The 27,825-nt window shown below is 43.2% G+C and overlaps 1 protein-coding gene across 1 annotated transcript in view; it reads left to right on the top strand.

Moving 5' to 3' along the window:
• Positions 1-4,986: 4,986 nt before the first annotated feature.
• The window catches only part of nox5 (NADPH oxidase, EF-hand calcium binding domain 5), a 56,832-nt gene continuing 33,993 nt past the window's right edge, over positions 4,987-27,825 (top strand). The window contains exons 1-7 of the mRNA XM_084018397.1: positions 4,987-5,135; positions 9,900-10,050; positions 10,253-10,463; positions 13,353-13,590; positions 14,865-15,018; positions 15,197-15,369; positions 16,513-16,695. Of these exons, the coding sequence (XP_083874523.1) occupies positions 5,016-5,135; positions 9,900-10,050; positions 10,253-10,463; positions 13,353-13,590; positions 14,865-15,018; positions 15,197-15,369; positions 16,513-16,695 (1,230 nt within the window). The 5' untranslated portion in view covers positions 4,987-5,015. The remainder of the gene's footprint in view (positions 5,136-9,899; positions 10,051-10,252; positions 10,464-13,352; positions 13,591-14,864; positions 15,019-15,196; positions 15,370-16,512; positions 16,696-27,825) is intronic.

Below are 27,825 nucleotides of genomic sequence, written 5' to 3'. Positions count from 1 at the left end.
TCTATGAATTAAATGGACAAATTCATTTCCATCAAATTTGTTTCATTCGTGTTCCCCAGAAGATTAATCTTGCTGACTATAGTGACCTCCTGACTTTTCTTCTAGCACCATCATCAGGTTAATATCTGTGCTTTCTGGTTTAATATATCTCAACATCATTCATTTCCCCTTCAGAATGAAATGTTAGGATCACTGATGATCCTGGCCGACATAATGACTTGAGGAGGCGGTCACAGGCTCAGTATTCAAGATAGAGTGAAAACTGGCTTGGCAATGTTCAATGGGGATCCCTTGACCTCTGACCTCAAGATATATGAATGAAAATGGGTTCTATAGGGACCCACGAGTCTGAAGCCTAAAGTGGGCGTGTCTATGTAAGGGAGAGTGGGCATGTCTGTAACGAGGAGGCTCTTGCTTCCAACAGAACCCGTTGCCGTGCCGTTTTGGGAAGCAGTATAAATGTGTTATTATCTAATATTCTGAAATGGTGTATGTGAATATTTCTGCATACTGGGGTCCCTAAACAGTCTTCAATTCAATTCATGAAGTGGGTCTGAATGGAAAGCAGAGACTCCAGTGAGTTTAGTTTCATTCATGTGTGATGATGTTGGTTTATTACATGGACCTTTACAACACAAACTAGAGACCGAGGACATCCAGAGGACGGATGGCTTTCCTTGGTATATTGACAACAGAAGATTCCACATCTAGTCACCCAACAATGCTGCAGAAATCTCCAAAAGTCAGAAGTTCTCAGAACCTTAACCTTTTTTAATAATTTCAATTCTTGAGTGAGAGAAATTGAGACATAGTAGAGCATCATACTTCTATTATAATCTAGGCCCTTTTACATTTTAATTCTTGAGTGGTAAACATTTTTTAAATTTAGCACCGAATCTGAGAAATAAATGGTATCAACCCCAAAACTGCTTTAACAACTTAAGAGAGCATGGAGATTGTCATCATATACGTCTATAATAATGTTAAATTTAAGTAAAAAAAAAAAATGAATTCTTTTTAATTTCTGATCTATGACAAGAACAATGTGACACTCTGCTGAGCTGCAAAATGAAGCCACAGGATGGAGTCCGTCACTTCTACTGTTCACCTGGTGTGTCTCTAAAGAAAAGCCTTTTCATCGAGCTCATATCACTTCAGACTATGTTTCAACAGTATTTCAGCGACTTGTTTCACACTAAAATAAGTCATTTCATTTTTTAACCTGTAAATCTCCAAATTAATGATTAATATGAGATCAGGATTTTAAACGTTTGTCGGTGTGACTGAAAAAGTGACTTCCTGTCTCCGTCTTGTTGGCAGTAATAATAACTGAGTATTAAAATGTAGCCTTCACTGCAGAGAGGAAGACAAATTTACTGAGATACGTTTGATAAAACAACTTGAGATAAAAACGATCTTATTTAACTTATGTAACTAAACTCTCACTTTCAGAATGACGTAAACTCTGAAGGAGTGTAGATGTACTGTATACCAGCTTTTAAATGTGAACATAATTTAAGTTATTTATTGTGTATGTTTTAGGCAGATTAATTCATTTGAGTACAGAACTGTTTCTGTAATATTAACTGAAGTTTAGGTTCTCATCTCAGGCAGGTGAGCTACGAGAAGTGGCTTTGATAGTGTCGTAAGAGAAACAAAGAAATCATACAAGCGTGCCTTACATTTTATATTTCCTGAATTATGTTTTGTATTGTGCTCTAATAAAGTCTTTTTTGTAAATCTGGGGAACCAACTGTATTTTAACACACATTTAGCTCCATAAACATGATGAAACTAACAACAAAAAGTGCTTACTACTCAAAATCAATAAAAGCTCCACATCATTTAGAATCATATGAATATGAACAGATAAAGTATTAAATAGTTTTCATTTTGCAGGAAAAAGCTCGACAGGTCTTCAATTGTTTCAGTTTTACAATTGGTTAGCTTAGCTTAGCATAAAGACTGGAATCAAAGGGAAACAGCTAGCCATGTGAGATTTGCTTCATGGGCTGAGAAATGTGAATCTGTCCTTTAACTTTGGTCCAAATACAGTAAAATTGATAGAAATATGAAGTAGCAGGTTGTTGGAAATGTAATTCAATGATAATAGAATCATCAATAAATATTATTTATTTCATTCTTTAAAGATCTTCCTCAGGCCGGATGTCACTTGTTTATTTGATTTTTCATTTCATAGATGACATGATTTGCTAAGAAAATAAGAATCCAATATGATTTAACGATTAACTAAGAAAATAAAAATAAAAATTTGATTTAACGATTTACTCAGAAAATTATAATATAATATAGGAAAATAATCTGCTGATTAATCAATAGTAAAAACCATTAAAGTTAAAATGAAATGATTATGTGAAGAAGATATATGAATAAAGGCCATATATGGAAAAATAATGGTGTTCATATTGTCTTTATTATTTTTATCCATTCTAAAAAAAAGTGGCATATGTTATGTTTTAGGTCATTGATGATTTGTTTCAGTATTTTTTCAAGGATTTGAGGCTTTTCTTTATTTTCTATCTCAATTAAGTAAATATTTCAGGTTTTATTTGGTCGGTCGGCGTCGCCTTTGAGAAACTAAAACACAAAGCAGGAAAATAATCTGCAGAATAAAGATATAAGAAGATATTGTGGAATCAATACTGAACTCTAAAGCGGTCCTGCTGTGGTCTGGTTCAGTTCAGTTAAGGGTTTGTCCTCATGCAGACTTCTCTGTGGGCTGCTGTCCCAGTTGTCCCAGTTTATCCACAGAGATGAATCAGTGGGCGTCAGCATGTCAAAGCCAGCTGACACAGACGGCCGATGAAGAGGAGGAGACACCCGAGGACGGAACAGAAACACCAAGAGACGGCAGCTTTCACTGCAGCAGGTAAAACGCTTTAAACTTCCATTTGCTGTTTTATCTTTGAGTCCTGAACGATGAGCTGACCAGAAAACAAATTAATCTGCGACTCATTGTTTGAGACATTTTCTCAGCAGAGAAGCCAAATATTTGATAAATGCAAGAATTTGCTTCTTTTTTTTTTGTTGGTCTTTTATCCCAGTAAAGTGAATATTAATGGGTCATATTTCTGTGCTTTAATTAACATTTTTACTATTTGATGATCATTTATTGACCAACTGAATGCAGAAAATAAATGAGCAGACTGATTATGAAAAAGTATTTTACCAGAATATAGACAGAATGAATGCAGATTAAAATCAGAGATAATAAAAGACATAAAATAAGAATAGGATGATGATGATGATGATGATAATGATGATGATGATGATGATAATAATAATAATGACAATAATGATAATGGCAATAATAAAATTAATACTACTAACAATAACAACATAATAATGATGATGATAATAAAAATGATTTGAGATGAGGTTTTTATTGTTTTTCATTATTAATTATTGTATTATTATGACAATAAAAATGATAATAATTATGATAATAAAGGTAATAATGATGATAATAATTATGAAAGAAATGATGATAACAATGATGCAAAAATGATAATGATTAAAAAATAAAGACAATAATGATCATAACAATACTAAATGTAATAATAACAATACAAATGATAATAAGGTTATAGTATTAACTAGGGGAAAAAAACAGTATAGACTTAAATTCAACTTTCTGAAATGGTGAGGTTAAAACTGTGTCGAGCTGATAACTGATCTCATGTTAATTCAGACTTTAATACTTCAATAAATGTAGTTTAGTTCACTTTAGAACTGGAAAAAATAACCTGAACTTAACAAAAAACAGCATGTTGTGTTTCATCACAAACGAAGATAGAGGAATGTAGCAGGTAAATTCATGCATTATTAATATTTGATAAATCGGTGAAGGACAGAAGCCGTTGTGGATGAACTCGGTGTTTGTTGTGGTCCTCATCGAGTGGGAAGGTTTGTTGTCTCTGATGATTTTCAATGTCTGTGTTATTTCTACCTTTCTCTGTGGCTGACATCTCCATGGCAACATCCTAAATGTTGCTGCAGTCCATCAATAGTGTCCTCTTTTGGAATACAGCAGGACGTCGGCAGGACTCCGGCTGTTCATGAAGGTTGGACGGAGGAGCAGCCGCGCACTTTACACACTCAGATTACTGGCTGAAGATAGAAACAGAAAATAAACAACACTTGAGATAATAAAATAGGAATAAGATCAAGAAATAAGACAAAATAGAATGGATAATGTCTGATGGAAAATAAAACACAATAATAATGGTAAAAAGAAAAATAATAATAATCACTCAGCAACCGGACTTTACAGTCTCGTACATATAAAACCAAACCAGAAAAAAATAAACTAAATGTTGACCTGGATTAAATCCATTAATACGTTTGTGCCACCACTCGACACGCACTATTTTATACTATTTTGATCATTAATTAATTGTTTCAGCCATTTATCAAGAAAAATGTAAAACAATGCAGAAACCGTTTTGAATTGTTGATATTGTGTGGCTTTCATGTAGATGTGCCGGTTCAGCCAGAAGGCTCGGTGTCGGTTTGCAGACTGAACCTCATGTCTTGTTGTCTACTCTCATCCACATAATCAGGCTGAACATGCAGATGTAAAGAAGAAACACACACTTTAAAAATACTCTAACAAGTGAAAGTCCTGCATTACATACGTGCATAAGTAGAATCTGCAAATGTATAAATGATAAAGTGATTTAAATGATATATTAAGCTGTCTGTGTTTTTATATATTATACTGATGGATTTATTTCAACATGGTGTTTTATGGGATCATCTTAGGTTCTTTAAATCTGAATACTGAAGTACAGTGGGTAACTATAATTGTACTTAAGAACAGCACTTGAAAAAAGTTGTAGTTACTTTCCAGCAAGAGAGAGACAGTAAAGGTTGGTTGTGACCAGTCTGTCTCTGATCTGTTCCTGTCCTGATCCGATGAGGACATGTCTCCGTGAAATCAGCATTGTGTGTGTGTTTGTGTCCTCCAGCAGCAGCAGAGACAGCGATCCACCATGAGTCTGGATGAGGACGCCCGCTGGCTGGAGTGGGTCACCAAACAGTTTGAGAGCATCGCCGGGGACGACAAAGAGATCGACATCGACGAGTTTAAAACGGCTCTCAAGGTCAAAGAGGTGAGAAAAAACACTCAGATACTTCACTTAATAGAAGTACCACAAGTACAAGTCTTGCATGAAAAGTCCTACTGCAGTATCAACAGTATACGTACTACAACTCGTACTGAAGTATCAAAATTTAAAGTACTACAAGTACAAGTCCTGCATGAAGAGTCCTACTGAAGTATCAACAGTAAAAGTACTTAAAGTAAATGTCCTACTGAAGTATCAAAAGTAAAAAGTACTGCAAGTAAAAGTCCTACTGCAGTATCAACAGTAAAAGTACTTCGAGTAAATGTCCTACTGAAGTATCAAAAGTAAAAGTAGGCTACTGAAAGTAAAAGTCCTACTGCAGTATCAACAGTAAAAGTACTACAAGTACAACTCCTATTGAAGTATCAATGGTTTAAGTACAAGTCCTACTAAAGTATCAACAGTAAAAGTACTACAAGTAGGACATGTCATTAAAAGTCCTACACTCTTAGAAATAAGGGTTCCAATAGGGTTCTTCTACAAGGGCTGAGGTTCTACCTGGAACCATTTGCTTCTGAAAAACCCTTTCCAGAAGAAAGGGTTTTTCAAGGGTTCTTGGTAACACTAATGGTTCCAGTAAAAAAAAATGTGATCCAGAGAACCCTTTAAAACCCCTTTCCTGAATAAAGGGTTTTAAAAGGGTTCTTGGTAAGACTAAGGATTCCAGTAAGAACTATTTTGATCCAGAGAACTGTTTTTGGAAGAAAGAGTTCTTCAGGGATTGTTGAAAGCATGGATCCTGTGTCACCAGGGACATACTTCCTGATAACACTTACCAATAATGGTGCAAAATACAATTCCTTGTGACTACTGATACAAAAACTTTTCATATCCATTTTTTTTTTGTTTATTTGTTTTTTTCATCTTCTCCACATCCTGTTGATCAAACTGTAACATAATTGCCCATCTTGGGATTTGAACACCTGCCACTCAGTCTAAAGTCACTGGCATTAGTGACTGAGCTAACCTGCTAGCTGGGTGGAGTCATCAGGTCCACCATACTAGTCTATTACCTTACACATTCTGATCAGACATACAAATAATGGCAGTCCTATAACTGAAATGTTCTGTTACCAATTTATTTTCACAACCATTAATTATAAGAAAGCAAGACCTTCATCAGCCAATCTTGTTGACCCAGGCAAAGATTAGCTGTGACTAGGATTTTAACCCCCAACCTCCAAATCTAAGTCTGTACTATTACCCACTGAGCTATCCAGCAGAATGTGTAGATCTGACTCGCCACACTCACTCGCACAGCCAGGTTGACAGTTCCTTCATGTCAGTGGTCAAACAGAGGGAGCTGATCATGTGTCTGTTTAGCTCTGTCTGTACAATGTGTGACTTCTGCTTTTAGGTCACAGGTTCCATTCCTGATAGATATCATACCTTGCTGATTGCACTTCCAGACAATTAGCTCAGTTGGCTAGGAGCTGGTTCTTGGTGCCAGATGATGTGGGATCAAGCCCCAGCAAGGGTGATAATGGTAATGCATCAGAATACCTGGTAGTTTTTGTGAAACAAATGTACAAAATTTTAGAGTTATGGTAGATGATGACAAAAACCTATCAGAATTTTACCTCAAAAAATGATTTTTTTTTTACAGTGGTTTCAAATCTGCCTGCGCGACAGTGAATGGCTTACTCAATTTGTGAAGCCACAGTTGAGTTGCCACTTGTCAATTAGCTCAGTGCGATAGACAATGGTCTTTGGTTCCAGTAATTGTGGATTTCAGCCTCAACTGGTGCAAAATTAACATTATGTCAACTGTCTTGCCTTCCTATTCTCCTGTTTGTTGCTCAGAATTGCCTACATTTGTCAAAAATAGCCCGGACCCGACCCATCGCTGCGCAGCAGCTATAATTGTGTTTATTTTTTAAAGTTTAGTTACACTACTCCAGGGGTGCCCAACCCCAGTCCTGAAGAGCCCCTATCCTGCATGTTTTAGGTTTCTCCCTGCTCTAACACACCTGATTCGAACGATTTTCAAACCTGTGACAAGCTTCAGTTGCTTGATAACGAGCACGTCATTAGAATCAGGTGTGTAAGAGCCGGGAGAAACCTAAAACATGCAGGACAGGGGCTCTCCAGTTGGGCACCCCTGCACTACTCCCTTCTTCAGGGGGAAATTGACACACAGCAAAGAAACAGCCAGGGGAATTGAACCCTGGGTCCCTACAGCAAGGATATAACCCCTCTTTCTGGGGCATCTAAGTGAGCTATACTACTCACTGGACAAAAGCTTTTGAAAGTTGGTTACAAGTCACGTGATCTAGGGATACAGTTTTAGGTTGTGAGTTCAAGGCCTGGTTGATGCAGAGTGACCATGTAAATGCCTACTGAGGTGATGTGTGGATTAGTGACAGACAATTTGAAAAATATTACTTATTTTACAGAAAATTTTACTCATGTATTTGTCTCCTCATACTTTTCCATGATCGGCCTCATCCCATGGCTGCTGTACCCTGCTGACTGGCTTAGTCAAGTTGTAAAGCTGCACATAAGTTCAGTGATAGAGGAAGGTCTTTGATGTCAGAGGCCAAGCCTTAACTGATGCAAAAATCATTTGTAACACTGACTTTGGGGCTACTGAATCAGGGTTTGTTGATGCCAGGAATTGAACCTTGATCTCCCAGGAGAAAGGGCGAAGTTTGGTGTGTTGGGCCTGGGAGCTGGCCCCATGGTGGCTGTCATGTGTGAGTTAAGAGCTGGTTGCCCCATGGATTGCACCATATTGTCTGGTCTTCCTCCTCTACAAACCAGGTGTGACATACCAATAGTGATTACTGTGAACAGAACAGAACAGAACAAAGAAGAACAGAAGAGAGAGAACAGAACAGAAGAAACTTCAGAGAATCAAGGTGAGCTAAATATAATACAGGGTTACCAACTTTCACGCTCCCGGCGTGACACTCACGCTTGCCGTGACAGCGTGAGAGTGATGGTGAAAGCGTGAGTGTCATGCCAGGAGCGTGAGAGTTGGCAACCCTGTATAATATCTTATTTCAGCATGCTCGACCTTAGCTGAGGACTTTTATGGTGAAAGGTGGACTAAGCATTTGTTTCTTGTTGTTTTTTGTCTTTTGCTTGTTTGTTTGTTTTCTTGTAGAAATGACTTACACAGCTTGGACGAAAGCCGAAGTGTGCCATTGGCTTGAAAAAGAGGGTTTTGCTGAGATTTCCATTTTTGTTACAATACCTAACATTTTGAGTACTTGTTACATAACACTGAAAAGTATTTCAACATTATTTAAATCAATGTGAAAACTTTGTGGGGTTCCCTCACTTTCTCATGATTATGTTCCACTGTCACAATTATTTCGTACAGCATGTACTCTGATTCCTTTCATTGGACCATGCATTATTTTATTGTTTGTAGATAGCTTACAATAAGGCACAGTAAGTGCACCTTGGATTGATGGAACTAAAACTCTTTTTTGTCTCCCCTTTCTACCATGTCACCGTTGCTGGAGATTACACAAATTCACCTCCTGAGGACAGCATGATGTGTCTGGCCTGTCATGTTGCTGATTCCACTGGACCTATGCTGACTTTTGACCTGTTCTCCCCTGGGACCTACACAGCCTGTTCTGTTGGACTATCTTTAAATAAATGTTTTTCTCATTAAAATGTTTTGAATGTTTGTTCAATGTCAACATGATAAGATATGAACTAAACTGATCTGTAGAATACAATATGGTTCTTTATAGAACCCTCAGAAGACAAGACAGTTATTTGTGAAAACCTTTGAAAAGGGATGTTTTTAGAACCCCCTGTGTGAGGTCTAGATGAAACCCTTGAAACATGAAAGGGTTCTTAGTAGAACTCCCTGTGTGGGTTCTAGATGAAACCCTTGAAACATGAAAGGGTTCTTAGTGGAACTCCCTGCGTGGGTTCTAGATGAAACCCTTGAAATACGAAAGGGTTCTTAGTGGAACTCCTTGTGTGGGTTCAAGATGAAACCCTTGAAATATGAAAGGGTTCTTAGTGGAACTCCTTTTGTGGGTTCAAGATGAAACCCTTGAAATACGAAAGGGTTCTTAGTGGAACTCCCTGTGCAGGTTCTAGATGAAACTCTTGAAATATGAAAGGGTTCTTAGTGGAACTCCCTGCGTGAGTTCTTTGTAGAACCTCTAATGAGGGGTTCTGGGTGGAACTCCCTGTTTGGGTTCTAGATGAAACCCTTGGAAAATGAAAGGGTTCTTGGTGGAACCCCCAGTATGGGTTCTTTGTAGAACCTCTCATGGAGGGTTCTGGATGGAACCTTACACACACAGTTCTAGGTATAACCCTTTATGTGGGGTTCTCGGTAAAACCCTCTAAAAGGGTTCCAGGTGGAACCTTTATAAAAGGTTCTACCTGGAGCCAAAAAGGGTTCTCCTATGAGGACAAGCTGAAGAACCTTATATGGTTCTACTTAGCACTTTTATTTCTAAGAGTGTACTGAAGTATCAACAGTAAAAAGTATCAAAAGTGAAAATACTACAAGTAAAGGTTCTGTATGAAAAGTCCTGCTGGAGTATCAACAGTAAAAGTACTACAAGTAAAAGTCCTACTGAAGTATCAACAGTTAAAGTATCAAAAGTGAAAATACTACAAGTAAAGTCCTGTATGAAAAGTCCTATTAAAGTGTTAATAGTAAATGTACTACAAGTACAAGTCTTACTGAAGTATCAACAGTAAAAGTATAGACCAGTACAGTCCTGGATGAATGGCTGACACTAAGAAGAAGAACACTTTTCTCTGCAGTCTTTCTTCGCTGAGCGTTTCTTTGCGCTGTTCGACTCCGACGGCAGCGGCTCCATCAGTCTGGACGAGCTGCTGAAAGCTCTGGACCTCCTGATCCACGGCAGCGAGACGGACAAGCTCAAGTTCCTGTTCCAGGTCTACGATGTGGACGGTCAGTGATCCTGATCCTCTTCTTCTTCTTTTCAAAGAGCTCCATTAAAACACATCAATGAGCCTGACTGTTGTTCTTCTTCATGAACATCCACCATTGCAAACAGATGCACTGTTTCTTCTTGTTGTGCTGATAAAAACTCCAACAGACAATCCATCTCAACTGTCCTCTTTCAGTTAACAGAAGTAGCATTTTCTTGCAGGCAGCGGTTCAATCGATCCAGACGAGTTGCGAACAGTTCTGAAGTCATGTCTGCGCGAGAGCGCCATCTCTCTACCGGAGGAGAAGCTGGACGACTTGACGCTGGCGCTGTTCGAGTCGGCCGACAAAGACAACAGTGGCTCCATCACCTTTGAGGAGCTCAAAGCTGAGCTGGAGAACTTCCCAGAGGTGATGGAGAACCTCACCATCAGGTCAGACAACACCAACGTTCACTGTCTGCACTTAGAGCCCGATCACACCGAGACGCGTTGCAAACCACATAAAAACACGGTTTTGATCAACAAGGTGAACAAATGTGGATTCAAGCAGTGGATTCTGTAGATCCAGGAAACAGCCACACACTTCTAATGATACATTTTAAGAAGAAGAAAATTAAGCAATTGCAATATTTGGATTTGGAGGCATTTTGTTGGACGACCACGAGGTCTGTCATGATCTTTGGTCTAGGGTGTTCTGGTACCAAGTTCACTTATGAACTATGGCGAATCCAAGAGTAGTACAGAAGTCCAACAACAAAGCACCACTCAACCATCATTGCCCCAGTCCCCCAGCAGAACTATAGAGTCCCCAGTTGGCAACCTTTCCGTGATGCCACACAGACTCCAATAAGACCAGATACTCTGAGCTGCTACTTGGTGCATAAGCAAAAACAACAGTCTGACACTTCCTCTCAGCACCTTACAGTCCAAGGAGGCAACCCTCTCACCCCCCAGGGGAAGTATCCCCACACCCACCTGGCGCCTCTCAATCTGCCTCCACAAAAACTCCACCAAAGGCCAGAGGCCAGCCCCTCTCCAGGAGTTTGGTTCCACAACCAGTGCTATGTGAGGTTAGCTCAGCTTTATCTAGTTGGTGCTGCACCAGCTCCAGCTCCAGTTCCTTCCCTGCCACAGTTCCACATCCCTTGAGCCAGTCTGCAATGCCAGGGGTTGGAACACTTCAGTCCCTGTCTGGCTCACCATGCAGCGACTCCAATGCCTATCCCTGTGAGTGGTAGGCCCGCCAGGTGTCAGTTCCATGTTGTTGTTTTTTCGGGGTGTGCCCAGTCAATCTCCATGGGCCCGTCCACTCGCTGGCAAGCCTCCGTCCCAGGTCTGGGACTCCCAGACTCCCTTTTCTGAGTGAGGTTCTACAATTCCTTTTTTATTTTACAGATGCATGTGTGTATTTGTTTCATTTCCATTGTTGGGATATTATGCCGTTATACCATCGAAAGTTTAATCTGTATAATGTCAGTAAATGGAGCTGTTAGATACTGATGGATTTGAGATATAAATTGGTGACTTATATCTCAAATGTTGGAATCTAAAGAAGTCACCTTGGACTATAAGAAACCGTGATTTTCATACACTCAACAAAAATATAAACGCAACACTTTTGTTTTTGCTCCCATTTTTCATGAGATGGACTTAAAGATCTAAAATTCATTCCAGATACACAATATTACCATTTCTCTCAAACATTGTTCACAAATCTGTCTAAATGTGTGATAGTGAGCACTTCTGCTTTGCTGAGATAATCCATCCCACCTCACAGGTGTGCCACATCAAGATGCTGATCTGACATCATGATTAGTGCACAGGTGTACCTTATACTGCCCACAATAAAAGGCCACTCTGAAATGTGCAGTTTTGTCTCACAGCAAAATGCCACAGATGCCACAAGCATTGAGGGAGCGTGCAATTGGCATGCTGACAGCAGGAATGTCAACCAGATCTGTTGCTCGTGCATTGAATGTTCATTTCTCCACCATAAGCCGTCTCCAAAGGCGTTTCAGAGAATATGGCAGTACATCCAACCGGCCTCACAACCGCAGACCACGTGTAACCACACCAGCCCAGGACCTCCACATCCAGCAGGTTCACCTCCAAGATCGTCTGAGACCAGCCACTCAGACAGCTGCTGAAACAATTGGTTTGCATAACCAAACAATTTCTGCACAAACTGTCAGAAACCGTCTCAGGGAAGCTCAACTGCATGCTTGTCGTCCTCATCGGGGTCTTGACCTGACTCCAGCTCGTCGCCGTAACAGACTTGAGTGGGCAAATGCTCACATTCGATGGCGTCTGGCACGTTGGAGAGGTGTTCTCTTCACGGATGAATCTCGGTTTACATTGTTCAGGGCAGATGGCAGACAGCGTGTGTGGCGTCGTGTGGGTGAGCGCTTTGCTGATGTCAATGTTGTGGATCGAGTGGCCCATGGTGGTGGTGGGGTTATGGTATGGGCAGGCATCTGTTATGGACGAAGAACACAGGTGCATTTTATTGTTGGCATTTTGAATGCACAGAGATACCGTGATGAGATCCTGAGGCCCATTGTTGTGCCATACATCCATGAACATCACCTCATGTTTCAGCAAGATAGTGCACGGCCCCATGTTGCAAGGATCTGTACACAATTCTTGGAAGCTGAAAATGTCCCAGTTCTTGCATGGCCAGCATACTCACCGGACATGTCACCCATTGAGCATGTTTGGGATGTGCTTGACCGGCGTATACAACAGCGTGTACCAGTTCCCACTAATATCCAGCAACTTCGCACAGCCATTGAAGAGGAGTGGACCAACATTCCACAGGCCACAATTGACAATCTGATAAACTCTATGCGAAGAAGATGTGTTGCACTGCATGAGGCAAATGGTGGTCACACCAGATACTGACTGGTTCTGAGTCCCCAGACCCCCAATAAAGCAAAAAAATGCACATTTCAGGGTGGCCTTTTATTGTGGACAGTCTAAGGCACACCTGTGCACTAATCATGATGTCAGATCAGCATCTTGATGTGGCACACCTGTGAGGTGGGATGGATTATCTCAGCAAAGCAGAAGTGCTCACTATCACACATTTAGACTGATTTGTGAACAATGTTTGAGAGAAATGGTAATATTGTGTATCTGGAATGAATTTTAGATCTTTAAGTCCATCTCATGAAAAATGGGAGCAAAAACAAAAGTGTTGCGTTTATATTTTTGTTGAGTGTATATACTGTAGACTTAATTATTAAAAGTGATTACAAATAAGGTACTTGCAGGCTAAAAGAATAAAAGCTGAACTGAATCCTCCTGTCTCCACTTCGTTAGTGCTGCTAACTGGCTGAAGCCTCCTGAGGTAGACCAGAAGAGGCGCCAGGCTCCTCGCTACCTGACGCGAGCCTACTGGCTCAACAACAGCAGGAAGTTGCTCTTCCTGTGTCTGTACACTTGCCTCAGCCTACTGCTGTTCATCGTGGCCATGCTGCAGCATCGCAACGGAGGGGGCTGGTTCATGGTGGCCAAGGGCTGTGGACAGTGTCTCAACTTCAACTGCACCTTCATCATGGTATGACCAGAGACAAGGGACTGAGACCGTCAAGACTTATGCTGAAGCCACCTTTTCATGTGGCGTGATTGCATACAAAGCTCATGCAAAGGCCCAAACAGACCCAAATTTGTTCTGGGCGTATATGACATGATGCTAATGAGACGCATACATGACATACACATATTTGCACAAGTTGAAATATTTCAACTCTAGTGAAAAATGTGCATGTCAAGAATGTGTACAACAGTTCTATGATCAAAGTGCTGCAGGTAAGAACATAGAAGTGCTTATTTGGGGGGTGGGGGTGGAAGTGGGTCTTTTGTGGAAGATGGCAAGTGACTCTGCTGTCCTGACATTGGTCGGGATTTCGTTCCACCACTGAGGACCAGAACAGAGAAGAGTCGGGACTTTGCTGAGCGACATTTGTTTGATTTCAGCGATGGTGGTACTAGCCGGCCAGCTGAAGTAGAGGAGCGAAGTGCTCGCATCGGGGCATGAGGTTTGACCAGTGTTTGAAGGTAGATGGTCCCATTGATGGCCTTGAAGGCCAGTGCCATCGTCTTGAATTGGATGCGTGCTGCAACAGGGAGCCAGTGGAGGTCACAGAGGAGGGGGGTCACATGGGAGAATTTGGGTAGATTGAAGACAAGGCGTGCTGCAGTGTTCTGGATACGCTGCAATGGTTTAATCGCAGACGCCGGGAGTCCGGCCAGGAGAGAGTTGCAGTAGTCAAGGCGGGAGATGACCAGTGTTTGGACCAGGAGTTGCGTTGCATCCTTTGTGAGGATATTGTAGAGGGCAAATCTGCAGGATCGGGCCACAGCAGGATAGTTGGTCATTGAGGATTACACCCAGGTTCCTTGCAGTTGAGGAAGGCAATACGGTGATGCCCTCGACAGTGACCGACAGGTCCATGCGAGGGTAGTCTTTCCCTGGGATGAAGAGGAGTTCGGTTTTATTCAGGTTAAGCTTGAGGTGATGTGCAGTTGTCCAGACAGAGCTGTCTGCCAGACATTCCGAGATGCGAGTTGCAATGTGGGTATCAGAGGTTGGTGGAAAAGAGAGGAACAGCTGGGTGTCATCTGCGTAACAAACCAGAGACTGTCTATGGTACAAACAACAAGGCCCCTGCCGTATTTATGTCTAGATGACCTTATTTGGAGTGTTGATGGAACAGCTACAATGTTAGCATAGCCTAGCACCCAACAACCAGACTCCATTCAGAAAACAAGCATTTTAAATGTTGTCATCTTGCAGACAGACCTAAGTGAGCAATTGGTCTGGGCCTACAGGTGCTGATGCTGCGTCGCTTCCTGACCTGGCTGCGGGCAACGTGGGTGGTGAGGGTCTTACCTCTGGACCAGAACATCCTGCTGCATCAGATCGTGGGCTACGCCATCCTCTGCTACACGCTGGTGCACACCACCGCGCACATCTTAAACTTCGGTACTAACTTTTATTTCATGTCATGTGGGACTGCAAATATCAGTTATTTCAGGATTGATAATGCTTTGCTCCTGAATACTATCCTGTGAGATGAAGAACAACTAAAAAGCAAACCTTCTCTATGAACACATGAATGTGAGCAGTGAGTGGTAAAATGTGTTGACGCTGTGTGTTTCAGTGCAGCTGTCAGAGAGCAGCAAGTACCGGCTGTGGGAGTACCTGCTGACCACGCGGCCGGGTATCGGGTGGGTGAAGGGGACCGCCTCGGTGACCGGCATTGTGCTGCAGGTGGCGATCTGCCTCATGGTGCTCTGCTCCAGTACCTTCGTACGACGCAGCGGACACTTTGAGGTGACAGGAGGAAGACCAGTGTGTGTGTTCATGTCAACCGACTCATGGTATTTACGGGTATCTGCATGTCTGATTATCATCATCCATCCTGTTCACAATGGACTTAATCCCTGCTTCAGACTACATACGTCGAATTAGGTGATTATAGAGTCATAAAGTCTTGTCGTGACTTGGCCGAGAGACATGACAGACTACACGCCCCGACAGGCAGCATCCTCCGGCTCTGAAAAGTGAAGCCACTGCTGAAGTGCCTTTTAATTCTTCAATTTGTTTCTCAAAACACTTGTATCTTTGGACAGATTCTGAAAATGCGGTGGTGATTCGCCTCATCATTTGCTGTTCACTTTCTCCAACATGTATGGTCTGTAGCAGGTGGCAACCTCCAGTTCTGAAAAGTGAAGCCAACACTGAAATGCCTTAAACTTGCATTCTCTCTGCTGGCCATCAGGAGGCGAGTTTCAAGTCTTCTTTAATACAGTATGATGCTCATTTAATAAATGGTGGTCCATTTAGAGTCAAACGGATCATATAGAAGGGTATGCCTTAAGGCGGGGCTGCCTTGTGATTGACAGGTCGCTACTATGACTTCAACACAGCTGTAGAATTGACCTCGAACAGCTTCACACCAGAAGCCAGCTGCAGTAAGGTTGCTGCTCTGGGTGCCGCTCTCCATCCACCCATCACTCCTCCACAATCCATATATGGTCAATTCCGTTCACTCCACAAACCAATGGGAGACGTCACGATGACTACATCCACTGCTTATATACAATCTACGATGCTTACACCTAAAAGTACTTTGACTGTGTTTTTTTATTTCTACACTTAAAATGTTTGCATTCAAGAGCGTTGTGAGTAACACAGTGCTTGAATGTAAGTAAATCCATAAACAGTCCTTATTGCTTGATTATTTCTGTATTCAACACATAAACAACCTGTTGTTACTGGTGTTGTTGAGTCCAGCCCACATTCAGGTGTGTGACTGGCTCCCTCTGGTGTCTGTCCTCAATTATTGCCCTAATCTTCTCATTGTTTCATTCTCCCATCTCTGATCTGGAGCTGCAAACTCCATGTTGCACTTCTTGATACAAGTGTTCCAGATGATTCTTCTGGTCTCAGACTATGTGTCTTGTGTGTCCTCAGGTGTTTTACTGGTCTCACCTGTCATACGTCTGGGTCTGGTCTCTGCTGATGGTCCACTGTGCAAACTTCTGGAAATGGTTTGTGTTTCCTGGTTTGCTCTTCCTGCTGGAGAAGATCGTAGGGATCGCAGTCTCTCGTATGGGAGGTCTTTACATCGTGGAGGTCAACCTGCTGCCGTCAAAGGTGCTGAACCCCAACTTGATTATTCCAAGCACGTCACGACTCCAGGTCGTAGTTCAGACAAGAGCAGACTGATAAGATAATGAGATAATGAGAAAGAGAATACGAAGAGGTCTTTATACAGCATTTTGCAATTTGCATTTAGTTTTCCACAGTTATCAAAGTGGACAGCGAAAGAAAAGTAAATTTCATTTTGATCAATGAGGGTGAACAGGGAAAACCGCCAAGCACATTCTTTATTCCATCCAATTTGTCCGTCTTGTAATGTATACATTTCTTAATTTTAATATAAAGTCTTTCCATCTCATGAAATTATTTGTATTCTTTTTAGGTAGGTAGGTAGGTAGGTAGGTTGGCTGGTTGGTTGATTGGTTGGTTGGAGGGTGGGTGGGTGGGTTGGTTTTGTTGGTTGGTTGGTTGAAATTCAATTGTCACCAACATGTAATGATTCTTGGGATAAGTTGGGCAGTGAAGGATCCACAGGATACAAGAGACAGGGAACTTTACAATAAAAGGAAATTATCTAAACAAGCACCAACACAGATTATTGTAGTTCAGGGGCCCGTTTCACAAAGCAGGTTCAACAAACTCTGAACCTAACCCTGAACTCTGAGTTGATCAACTCTGAGATGGGCAACTCTGAGTTTTCAGTTTCAGAACAGTGGTTTTGAATTAGTTCAGTCAACTCTGAGTATGTAAACTCTGAGTTACGCGCGTGCCTGCCAACTCTACAAAGCCATCATCAATGGAGCTCCGATACTACGATTCACCATGGCAACGGGGAGAAATGTGTTTATGTAGAAAATGAGCATATCCTGAGAAAGCGGAGCAACGTAACTGCAGCAAAGTAGCGATAGTTGGCGTGGCAGACATTTACTGCCCGATCTAATGTGTATAACTGAATGAAACAGTCGATTGATCTAAAGGTAATAAGTGTTCATTTTCAGGTTTGGAGCGCGACACTGTGGTGTAATGGTTAGCAATGCTGCCCATGGTGCAGGCGACAGCGGTTCAACTCCCGTAGTTCACAATGAATAATTCATTATTTTCATTGGCAGTAATCCCCCCAGGCAGAGAAAGAAAGTGACTTCAGTTAAAAATTAAGCATAAGAATATTGCGCAAATACGTTGACAAAGGCATATGATTTTAATCATATTTCACATATTAAACAGTAAATATAAGCAGGTACAGTGGGTACGGAAAGTATTCAGACCCCTTTAAATGTTTCACTCTTTGTTTCATTGCAGCCATTTGCTTAAATCAAAAAAGTTAATTTTATTTCTCATTAATGTACACTCAGCACCCCATCTTGACAGAAAAAAACAGAAATGTAGAAATTTTTGCAAATTTATTAAACAAGAAAAACTGAAATATCACATGGTCATAAGTAGTCAGACCCTTTGCTGTGACACTCATATTTAACTCACATGCTGTCCATTTCTTCTGATCCTCCTTGAGATGGTTCTGCTCCTTCATTGGAGTCCAGCTGTGTTTAATTGAACTGATTGGACTTGATTAGGAAAGGCACACACCTGTCTATATAAGACCTTACAGCTCACAGTGCATGTCAGGGCAAATGAGAATCATGAGGTCAAAGGAACTGCCCAAGGAGCTCAGAGACAGAATTGTGGCAAGGCACAGATCTGGCCAAGGTTACAAAAGAATTTCTGCAGCACTCAAGGTTCCTAAGAGCACAGTGGCCTCCATAATCATTAAATGGAAGAAGTTTGGGACGACCACAACTCTTCCTAGACCTGGCCGTCCAGCCAAACTGAGCAATCGTGGGAGAAGAGCCTTGGTGAGAGAGGTAAAGAAGAACCCAAAGATCACTGTGGCTGAGCTCCAGAGATGCAGTAGGGAGATGGGAGAAAGTTCCACAAAGTCAACTATCACTGCAGCCCTCCACCAGTCGGGGCTTTATGGCAGAGTGGCCCAACGGAAGCCTCTCCTCAGTGCAAGACATATGAAAGCCTGCATAGAGTTTGCCAAAAAACACATGAAGGACTCCCAGACTATGAGAAATAAGATTCTCCGGTCTGATGAGACTAAGATTGAACTTTTTGGCGTTAATTCTAAGCGGTATGTGTGGAGAAAACCAGGCACTGCTCATCACCTGCCCAATACAATCCCAACAGTGAAACATGGTGGTGGCAGCATCATGCTATGGGGGTGTTTTTCAGCTGCAGGGACAGGACGACTGGTTGCAATTGAAGGAAAGATGAATGCGGCCAAGTACAGAGAGATCCTGGAAGAAAACCTCTTCCAGAGTGCTCAGGGCCTCAGACTGGGCCGAAGGTTCACCTTCCAACAAGACAATGACCCTAAGCACACAGCTAAAATAACAAAAAAGAGTGGCTTCAGAACAACTCTGTGACCATTCTTGACTGGTCCAGCCAGAGCCCTGACCTAAACCCAATTGAGCATCTCTGGAGAGACCTGAAAATGGCTGTCCACCATCCAACCTGACAGAACTGGAGAGGATCTGCAAGGAAGAATGGCAGAGGATCCCGAAATCCAGGTGTGAAAAACTTGTTGCATCATTCCCAAGAAGACTCATGGCTGTACTAGCTCAAAAGGGGGCTTCTACTCAATACCGAGCAAAGGGTCTGAATACTTATGACCATGTGATATTTCAGTTTTTCTTTTTTAATAAATTTGCAAACATTTCTACATTTCTGGTTTTTTTCTGTCAAGATGGGGTGCTGAGTGTACATTAATGAGAAATAAAATTAACTTTTTTGATTTAAGCAAATGGCTGCAATGAAACAAAGAGTGAAAAATTTAAAGGGGTCTGAATACTTTCCGTACCCACTGTATGTCAACACAGGAATGTACTTAAACATTTCATAAATCTCCCGTTCGCAAAAACACTACCTCCACAAAGAATCTGGTTGCGGATTATGTCCGCGATATGAAATGTTGAAAATGTCGGAGAATATTGTTTAGATAATATCTAATGTGATTCAAAGGAAAGGTAATAAAAATCCACTCTCGCCTCACAGCAAGAGGGTCCCGGGTTCGATCCCCGGGTTGGCCCCGGGTTCCTTCTGTGTGGAGTTTGCATGTTCTCCCCGTGTAAGCGTGGGTTCTCTCCGGGTTCTCCGGCTTCCTCCCACAGTCCAAAGACATGCAGGATGGGGATAGGTTCATTGGTGATTCTAAATTGCCCGTAGGTGTGAATGTGAGTGTCAATGTTTCCCCTACCATTGTACAGGCCTGGCGGGCCGCCAGGCCAAAAAAAAAAATCAACATGCAAAAAAAATAAGCCACTTATCAATTAATTCATAAATCAATAATCATTTACATTAGGAGCGCCTCTGTGCAGCGCGACGCAAGTCAAACTGCTTCGTGCCTAGCTGTTAACTGGTAGGCTTCACTGCCTACTACAGCGGAATAATAATTCTATAGAAGAACGGTGTCTCTTCAGCCAACCGGCATACTTTATTTCGGTGCCCAAGAACATGTTGCCCTCCGTGAGAGCCAGGTACAAGAGAGAGAGAAAAAATGCAGTGTTTTTCCCTTCAGGCCACGCGACACATGACCACATCCAGCGCAACAGCGCCTCCCCATGGACAAATACAGTTACATGCATTCATACACTTAAACCACTCTCAACACTCCCACTTATGAATGACATGGATACTGTACAGAGTTTACATAATTCAAATAAACAAAGCAAAACAAAACAAAAACATGACAATGTCAAGTGTCAACATTTTACACACCAAACATGACTCCAGCAAATTTCCTCAGCTTAACTCTGGAGGCTGGTTTTGTCATGACATCCGCCACCATGTTGTCTGTGGGACAGTAAGCAAGTGACATCTTATCTTCCCTTATGATGGACCTAATAAAGTGATACTTAATGTCCACATGCTTACACCTTTGTCTACACACCGGGTTATTAACAAGTGCAATTGTCCCCTGGTTGTCCTCAAGACAATAGTTTTCTTATACTCACAGGTACCTAAACCTCTCAGTAATTGCTCCAGATAAATACACTCCTGTATTGTTAGGGCTAGGGCAATGTATTCGGCTTCGCGTGTGGATAACGCTATCGTGGGTTGCTTCTTGGCTTTCCAAGAGACTAAGGAGCTGTCTTTACCCAGACTCACATAATACCCGGAGGTACTACGTCTGTCGCTAGCGTCCCCAGCCCAGTCTGCATCGCTATAAGCCCGTAGGCCTAGATCTTCGTCGCTCTTTCTGAAACAGAGCTGTTTGTCTGCAGTACCTCTGAGATAACGCAAAACATGTTTCACTGTAACCCATTGCTCGTCTGTAGGGTCAGCAAAATGCTGGGATAACTTGCTCACTACGAAACATAGGTCAGGACGTGTACAGGTTGTCAAGTAAATGAGACTGCCGACAGCCTCTCTGTACTTCTTCACGTCAAGCATTTTGGGCACATCTTCTGAGTATTCTAATTTTTGGTCACATGGTGTTTCTCTAATTCTACACTCCTGCATGTCGAAACGTTCCCGTATCTTTTCAATATATCTCTTTTGTGTCACTTTCACACAGCCATCACACTGGCTGAAGTCCATGCCCAGAAAACACTTCAGACTACCTAGGTCCTTCGTCTTAAATCTGGTAGAAAGCATGTTTTTCACTTCCTCTAGGCTGTTGCTGTTACTGGCCGCGATGATGAGATCATCCACCCAGATGACTACTATTACCTTTCCTACGTCCTTCGACTCCTTTGTGTAGACGCAGTGGTCTGTTGGGTTCTGAATGAAGTTGTCATTTACTAGGCATGTGTGGAGCATCTCATTCCAATTACGCCCTGACTGCTTCAGGCCGTAAATTGATTTCTCTAATTTACACACTAGCTTTTCTCCCTCTTTTTCGTAACCTTCAGGTTGTTCCATATAGATATCTCGATCAATGGGGGCGTGCAGATAGGCTGTTTTTACATCCATTTGATGCAAGATTAAATCGTCTTGGGCTGCTATCTGCATTACCACACGTATACTTGTAAGATTGGCTGTTGGGGAGAAGGTCTCGCCATAATCTATCCCTGCCCTCTGACTATAGCCTTTCGCTACAAACCTAGCTTTGTACTGGTCATGTCCGTCAATGTCACCTTTGATCGTGTACACCCTTTTTCCTCCCACTGTTTCTCTGCCCTCTGGTAATTTAGTCAGGGTAAAGGTCTGGTTGTCTTCTAGGGACTTCATCTCCTCGTCCATCGCTTTCTTCCACTTTTCTGACTCAGTTGATGTCATGGCCTCTTTAAAGGTCAGGGGTACACCACAGACTGCTCGATAGCAATAATCTACACTAGTGAGTGTACTATCATCGTCATCAGTCTTTTCTGACACATAATCTCTCAGGTACCCCGGGCGTTTACGCTCTCTGCTGGGATATCTCCCACTGTCTGAGGCATGTGGCGTCGCCCTAGTGTGCTTCTCACCATCATCCTGCGGTGCTGACTGTGAACCGTCAGTCTGTACATCTGTACTCAGTATACTAGGCTGTGGGGTCTCTATTCTCTCGTCACAACCTACATTGGGGTCCAGTCCCAGCTCCAGTGTCTGAGTCTCGTTTTCACAAGTTGTCTTGGTAACAAACTTTACTAGTCTGTGCTTCTGCACTTTTCCTCTGCTAGGGTAGTAGACTAGGTAGGCGGGACTGCCCTTATCATGTCCTACAAAAAGTCCTCTCTCGCACCTAGAATCCAGCTTTCCTCTGTCTTGTTGGTAAGCATAGCACACTGACCCGAATTTATGCATCCTGGCTAGATCACACTTTTTACCTGTCATTGCAGTATATGGGGTAGTGCCAGTGTGCTTGTTAAAGCACCGGTTCCTGGTATAGGCTGCTTCCTGGACGGCATAGTGCCAAAGACTTTTAGGTAGGTCACTGTCAATAGGCATACACCTTGCCATCTCGAATAGAGTACGCCCTTCCCTTTCAGCTATCCCGTTCTGGTGCGGGGAGTAAGGACAGGAAGTCTCGTGTCTGATTTTGTTCTTTCTCAGTAGTGTCTGAAATTCTCTGTTAGTGAATTCAGTCCCGTTGTCTGATCTTATACATTTCACAGTGCCGTAAGGCGCTACGTCTGCCAGATACTTCTCAGTGGCCTGGATTGTATCGCTTTTTGCTTTCAGGAAGTAAGTGGACACTGTCCCTGTATACACATCTGTGAAAGACTGCATGTACTTTTAACCGTCTATGGACGGATTGCTTACTGGGCCAGCTAGATCTGTGTTCACCAACTCGAGTGGTGTCTTTACCTTATCAGTAGGATCTCTGTTCCTCGTTTGAGTAAACTTTCCCTCTATGCACACTACACATTCTTTATCAGGCTTACGCTTTGCACCTTTAATGTGCATGCCTTCTGTTACATTCTGCAGCTTCAAGATATCATCGTAATTGCAGTGACCCATTACTTCGTGCCAGGTCTGGATATCATAGCTAACATGGCACACATCACCTACATCACACTCGGTTTGTAAGTAGTACATCCTCTTACATACATAAATATCAAACCTAGTGCCATCTGGCATCACTATGACATCTTTACCTTCATCAAAGAACACTTTTGCACCGTGAGCAGTAGCAGACTTCACTGAAAAGAGTTCTTGGGGTTATGAGGGGATGTAGAGAGCGTTCTTTAAAGTCACTGCACACCGGCGCCCCTCACTGTCTATGAGACAAACCTGTGCATCCCCCTTGCCTTGTGCCACTCCGGCTGTACGCTTCCCGTCTGCGAGCTCCATGCAATGTCTCTCTGGCTTGAAGGTGCTGTCGAAGTTCTTAAACTTGCTCCGGTCATTGATGATATGGGACGTCGCGCCCGTGTCCACGATCAGTCCCTTTCTCCGTTCCTGCGGTTGCTCTGAGAGGCTGGCATCTCCTGTTTGCGCGCGGAAGGTGTAGTCCTCTCCCGTGGCGCCATCTGGTCCACGACCTGCTCTACGTCCACCGCCGTCGCCGCCCCCGCCATCATGGACACACGCACACCGGGTGTTACGTTCACGTTCCTTCTTGTTACACACCTTGTCTGTGTGCCCCCTGCTTTTGCAAAAACTGCACCAAACCTTCTCTGTACAGTCATCCCTTCTGTGGCCCTTTTCTCCGCAACGCCAACACACCATCTCCGCTGGCCCGGTCCTTTTCCACGGCGCCGCTTGAGCCCTGAGCACCCTCTCTCCCGGCTCTTCCACGACAGGGTCTGAATCTTCTGAAGCCTCGAAATTTCGCAGCTTTGTCTTGAACTCTGCCAGCCTCATGTCCGCTGAGCCATGCGTCACCAACAGCGTAAACGGCTTGTACTTCTCCGGTAACCCCCTCATCACCATTGCCATCATCAGTCCCTCACTCGGTGCTTCACCCTCACTCCTAAGCGTTGTGAAGATTTGCTCAGCTCGGATAATGTATTCGGTTACAGTCTCGCTTTCAGCCTTCTTCAACGCAGTCATGGTTATGTACAGGGAGACAATCCGGGGTCTACCTTTTCCGATGTAGTGTTCTCTTAACACTTTGAGACTTTCTCTGCCATTGTCCTTTGTGTCTCTGAATATCAGTCCCAAGCTTGTATTGTCAAGTAGCGGCGCCAATGCACAATAGGCGTCCGCGTTTAGCTTGTCGTCTTTAGCCTTTTCTTCCTCCGTTAGCGGTCCAGCTGGCTCTGTGAGGATTGTCTGCTTCAGCCCCACTCCGTGCATGCAGCACAGCATCCTTTCTTCCCAGAGCTCGTACTCCTCTGCTCTCCCGTCGAACTTGGGCCATTTGGTCTTGCTTCCTGTCGCCATGGCTTTTTGTGTTTGTAGCTCTTACTTGTTTTTAGCCTAGCTTTAGCTTCCCGGGTACTCGATGCTAAGCTAGCTCTTTTACACTTCTGTATGCTAGTGCAACCTTGCTAGCTCTCGCCGCATGTGTCCGTCAAACTTTAGAATTATTCTCGGTTGCTGGGCCCATAACCTGTTAACTGGTAGGCTTCACTGCCTACTACAGCGGAATAATAATTCTATAGAAGAACGGTGTCTCTTCAGCCAACCGGCATACTTTATTTCGGTGCCCAAGAACATGTTGCCCTCCGTGAGAGCCAGGTACAAGAGAGAGAGAAAAAATGCAGTGTTTTTCCCTTCAGGCCACGCGACACATGACCACATCCAGCGCAACAGCGCCTCCCCATGGACAAATACAGTTACATGCATTCATACACTTAAAGGAGTCATAACCTGGTTTTATACGTATCCAGCCCCCCTTGGATCGCTTTGGATCAATTCGTAAAACTTATTAGAAAAAAAAAAAAATTTTAATCAAACATTGAGCTTGTTCTGACCCTTTTTCGTACCGCGATTTTATCACGCGAGATTACGCGCGAGGTTTTGACTGGTCCGGATGTGCATTGTATAATATGTAATGAGGCGCGCGTTGATTCGCCGCAGGAAGGACAGAGCCGGGGGGGCTTGCCTGCATGCAGACTCCAAAACATAAACAGCCCCCTGTCATGGCGCACACACTAAATGACGAACCTTACGGAATTCAGGCATTTATGTACGAACCAGAGTCGGAACCCGAACCGGAGAGTGAAGAGCCAGAGACGGTTGAAGAGACACGTTTACAGCAGGACGTCAGGTAGCGGACGGGGGGGGGTTGGGTGGTGAAAGAGGGGTGGGCTTATGCAAGTAGCCTCCACGGTGACGTCACCGTAGGCGCAGAATCAAAATCTCGTGCTTTAGGAATGCACACCCTTGTGTGCTATTCCTGTTCGGAAAAAGAGCAGAAGCGAAAAAACGGCGCCACTTTCAAACTCCAGCCTTTCAGGCAAGTTTCAACTGAGGTCAAACACAGATATGCATGTTTTAACAAGAGAAATTGCGATTTCCTGGTGATGACTCCTTTAAACCACTCTCAACAAGCGATGTGAGTACCGCTGTTGAGAGCGCGGGCATACATTCTGGGATGTTTAAGGTTTGTTAGCTAACCAACTGGCGCCGCCGGAGGCAACTCCGGAAAAAAAGACAGGTGCAGGTGAGACGGAAGAAAGGGGAGCAGATTGCAGTGGAGAGGGGGGCTGGTCGAGGACCGTTGCACGGTTCACACCAGGTTCACACCGGCTGCCGAAGCACCGCAAATAGCCACGGAACGGAGCCCGCTTCCTCTCGGCACCCTTGTTAACCAATAGTGTAGTTCAGACCAGACGCGGAGCGCCGCGATCCTACGCGCCGTGTAGCGATCGTTTCGCCGTCTATTTCGGGTGTATTATGTGCGCGAGCCGCGAGCGATCGCGTCAATTCTGGCAGAAAGTCACACAAAGAAACACGAGACAATCCGGTCAATTTGCAAAATAAAAGCAATTTTCAAAATAAAATACAGCGATTGACAAATGCGATCATATTTGTGTATCTAAACAGAGTAGAGAGATGAAAACAAACAAGCTTCTCTCTCTCTCTCTCTCTCTCTCTCTCTCTCTCTTTTGGTAAGCAATAATGATGAAAATAACACAGACAATAGGCTAGTTTTCCCAGGCATTGTCAAATGTATGTAACTCTGTTATAATAGAATGAATAAAAAACTTGTGGCCAAGTTCCCCTACGACAAGACCTTGGTGAAGTTCTTCACAAAACCCAGAAAAATCAAGTGCAGCAGAGAACAATACACACTGTGTGGTTGAAGTGCACATGAAGCATGTTCCATTTGTACTGTATGCAATAAATGCATCTTAATAAGTCACTCTCTCCTTGTGATCTTCAAAACACTCGGGTTGAACATAAATTTGAATGCAAATATAATAATTGCAGAATTGCAGACTGCTTGCTGTATCACTTAATCCAAATGCACCAATACACCATCCCACGCGTCTCGTCTGCTTAGGGTTTTTTCGGTGGGTACCACCGGGCCTGAAAAAAATTCTAGGGGAAACACTGAGTGTGAATGGTTGTCTGTCTCTACATGTTGGCCCTGCGATAGACTGGCGACCTGTCCAGGGTGTACCCTGCCTTCGCCCAATGACAGCTGGGATCGGCTCCAGCCCCCCCCCCGCGACCAGAAATTGGATGGATGGAGGGTAATCAAAATCCTCTCCCGACGCAAAGCTGCTAGAATCACTTTTATTTCCGTATCGATTAGGATGACGATGAAAGGACGGCACAATTTTTCAGAGTTGGTTCAGATTCCGGAAAAAGGCGGAGACATGTAGGGAGAAACTCAGGGTTTGATGAAGAAAACCTGCTAGCGAGCAGGTTAGGTTCACGGAGCATGTTACCCGGGTAACTGACTCAGATTTATGCTGAACTGGCTTTGTGAAACCGAAAAACCAGAGTTTCCCTCATCTCAGGGTTAACTAACTCAAGGTTTTCACTAAACCTGCTTTGTGAAACGGACCCCTGGTCTACATATCAGTAACAACACAATTGCATGTTGCCTCTCAACTCTCAACAACGCTTTAAGCAGCCGTAGCTGAGACAAAGTGCTGTACATGAAAATAAATAAAACATAAATCATAAAAAGATAGGAGACAAAATAAAAACAATAAAAATGTTAAAACAATAAAAACAGTAAAGATGTTAAAACAATAAAAACAATAAAACACTAGAACACTACAAACCAGAGCAGAGTCTCATGCTGAGTTAAAAGCCAAAGAATAAAAGTGGTTTTTAAGACGAGTTTTAAAAATGGACTGTGAGGGGGCTTGTCTAATGTGGAGCGGCAGGACATTCCAGAGTTTAGGACCGGCAGTGGAAAAAGCTCTTTCCCCTCTGAGCTTCCGCTTAGACCTCGGTACCTCCAGGAGCAGCTGGTCAGCTGACCTGAGGCACCGAGCAGGAGCGTAGGGATGAAGAAGCTCAGGGAGGTAAGGAGGGGCGAGACCATTTAAAGATTTAAAAACAAATAAAACAATCTTAAAATGAACTCTAAAATGCACAGGCAGCCATTGGAGGGAGGCCAGAATGGGGTTGATGTGCTGGCTCTTACGTGCCCCAGTTAAGAGGCGAGCAGCAGCGTTCTGGACCAACTGGAGGCGGGTGAGGGAGGACTGGCTGACTCCAAGGTAAAGTGAATTGCAGTAATCCAGCCGAGATGTAATGAAGGCGTGAATTACTGCTTCAAAGTGCCTTAGTGCAAGAAAGGGCTTCACCTTTGCCAGCTGCCTCAGATGAAAGAAGCTGGACTTCACT

This window comes from Eutrigla gurnardus (genome assembly GCF_963514095.1).
Source record: "Eutrigla gurnardus genome assembly, chromosome: 9".
Classification (NCBI taxonomy): domain Eukaryota; kingdom Metazoa; phylum Chordata; class Actinopteri; order Perciformes; family Triglidae; genus Eutrigla; species Eutrigla gurnardus.
This window is presented reverse-complemented; position numbering and strand designations above follow the sequence as displayed.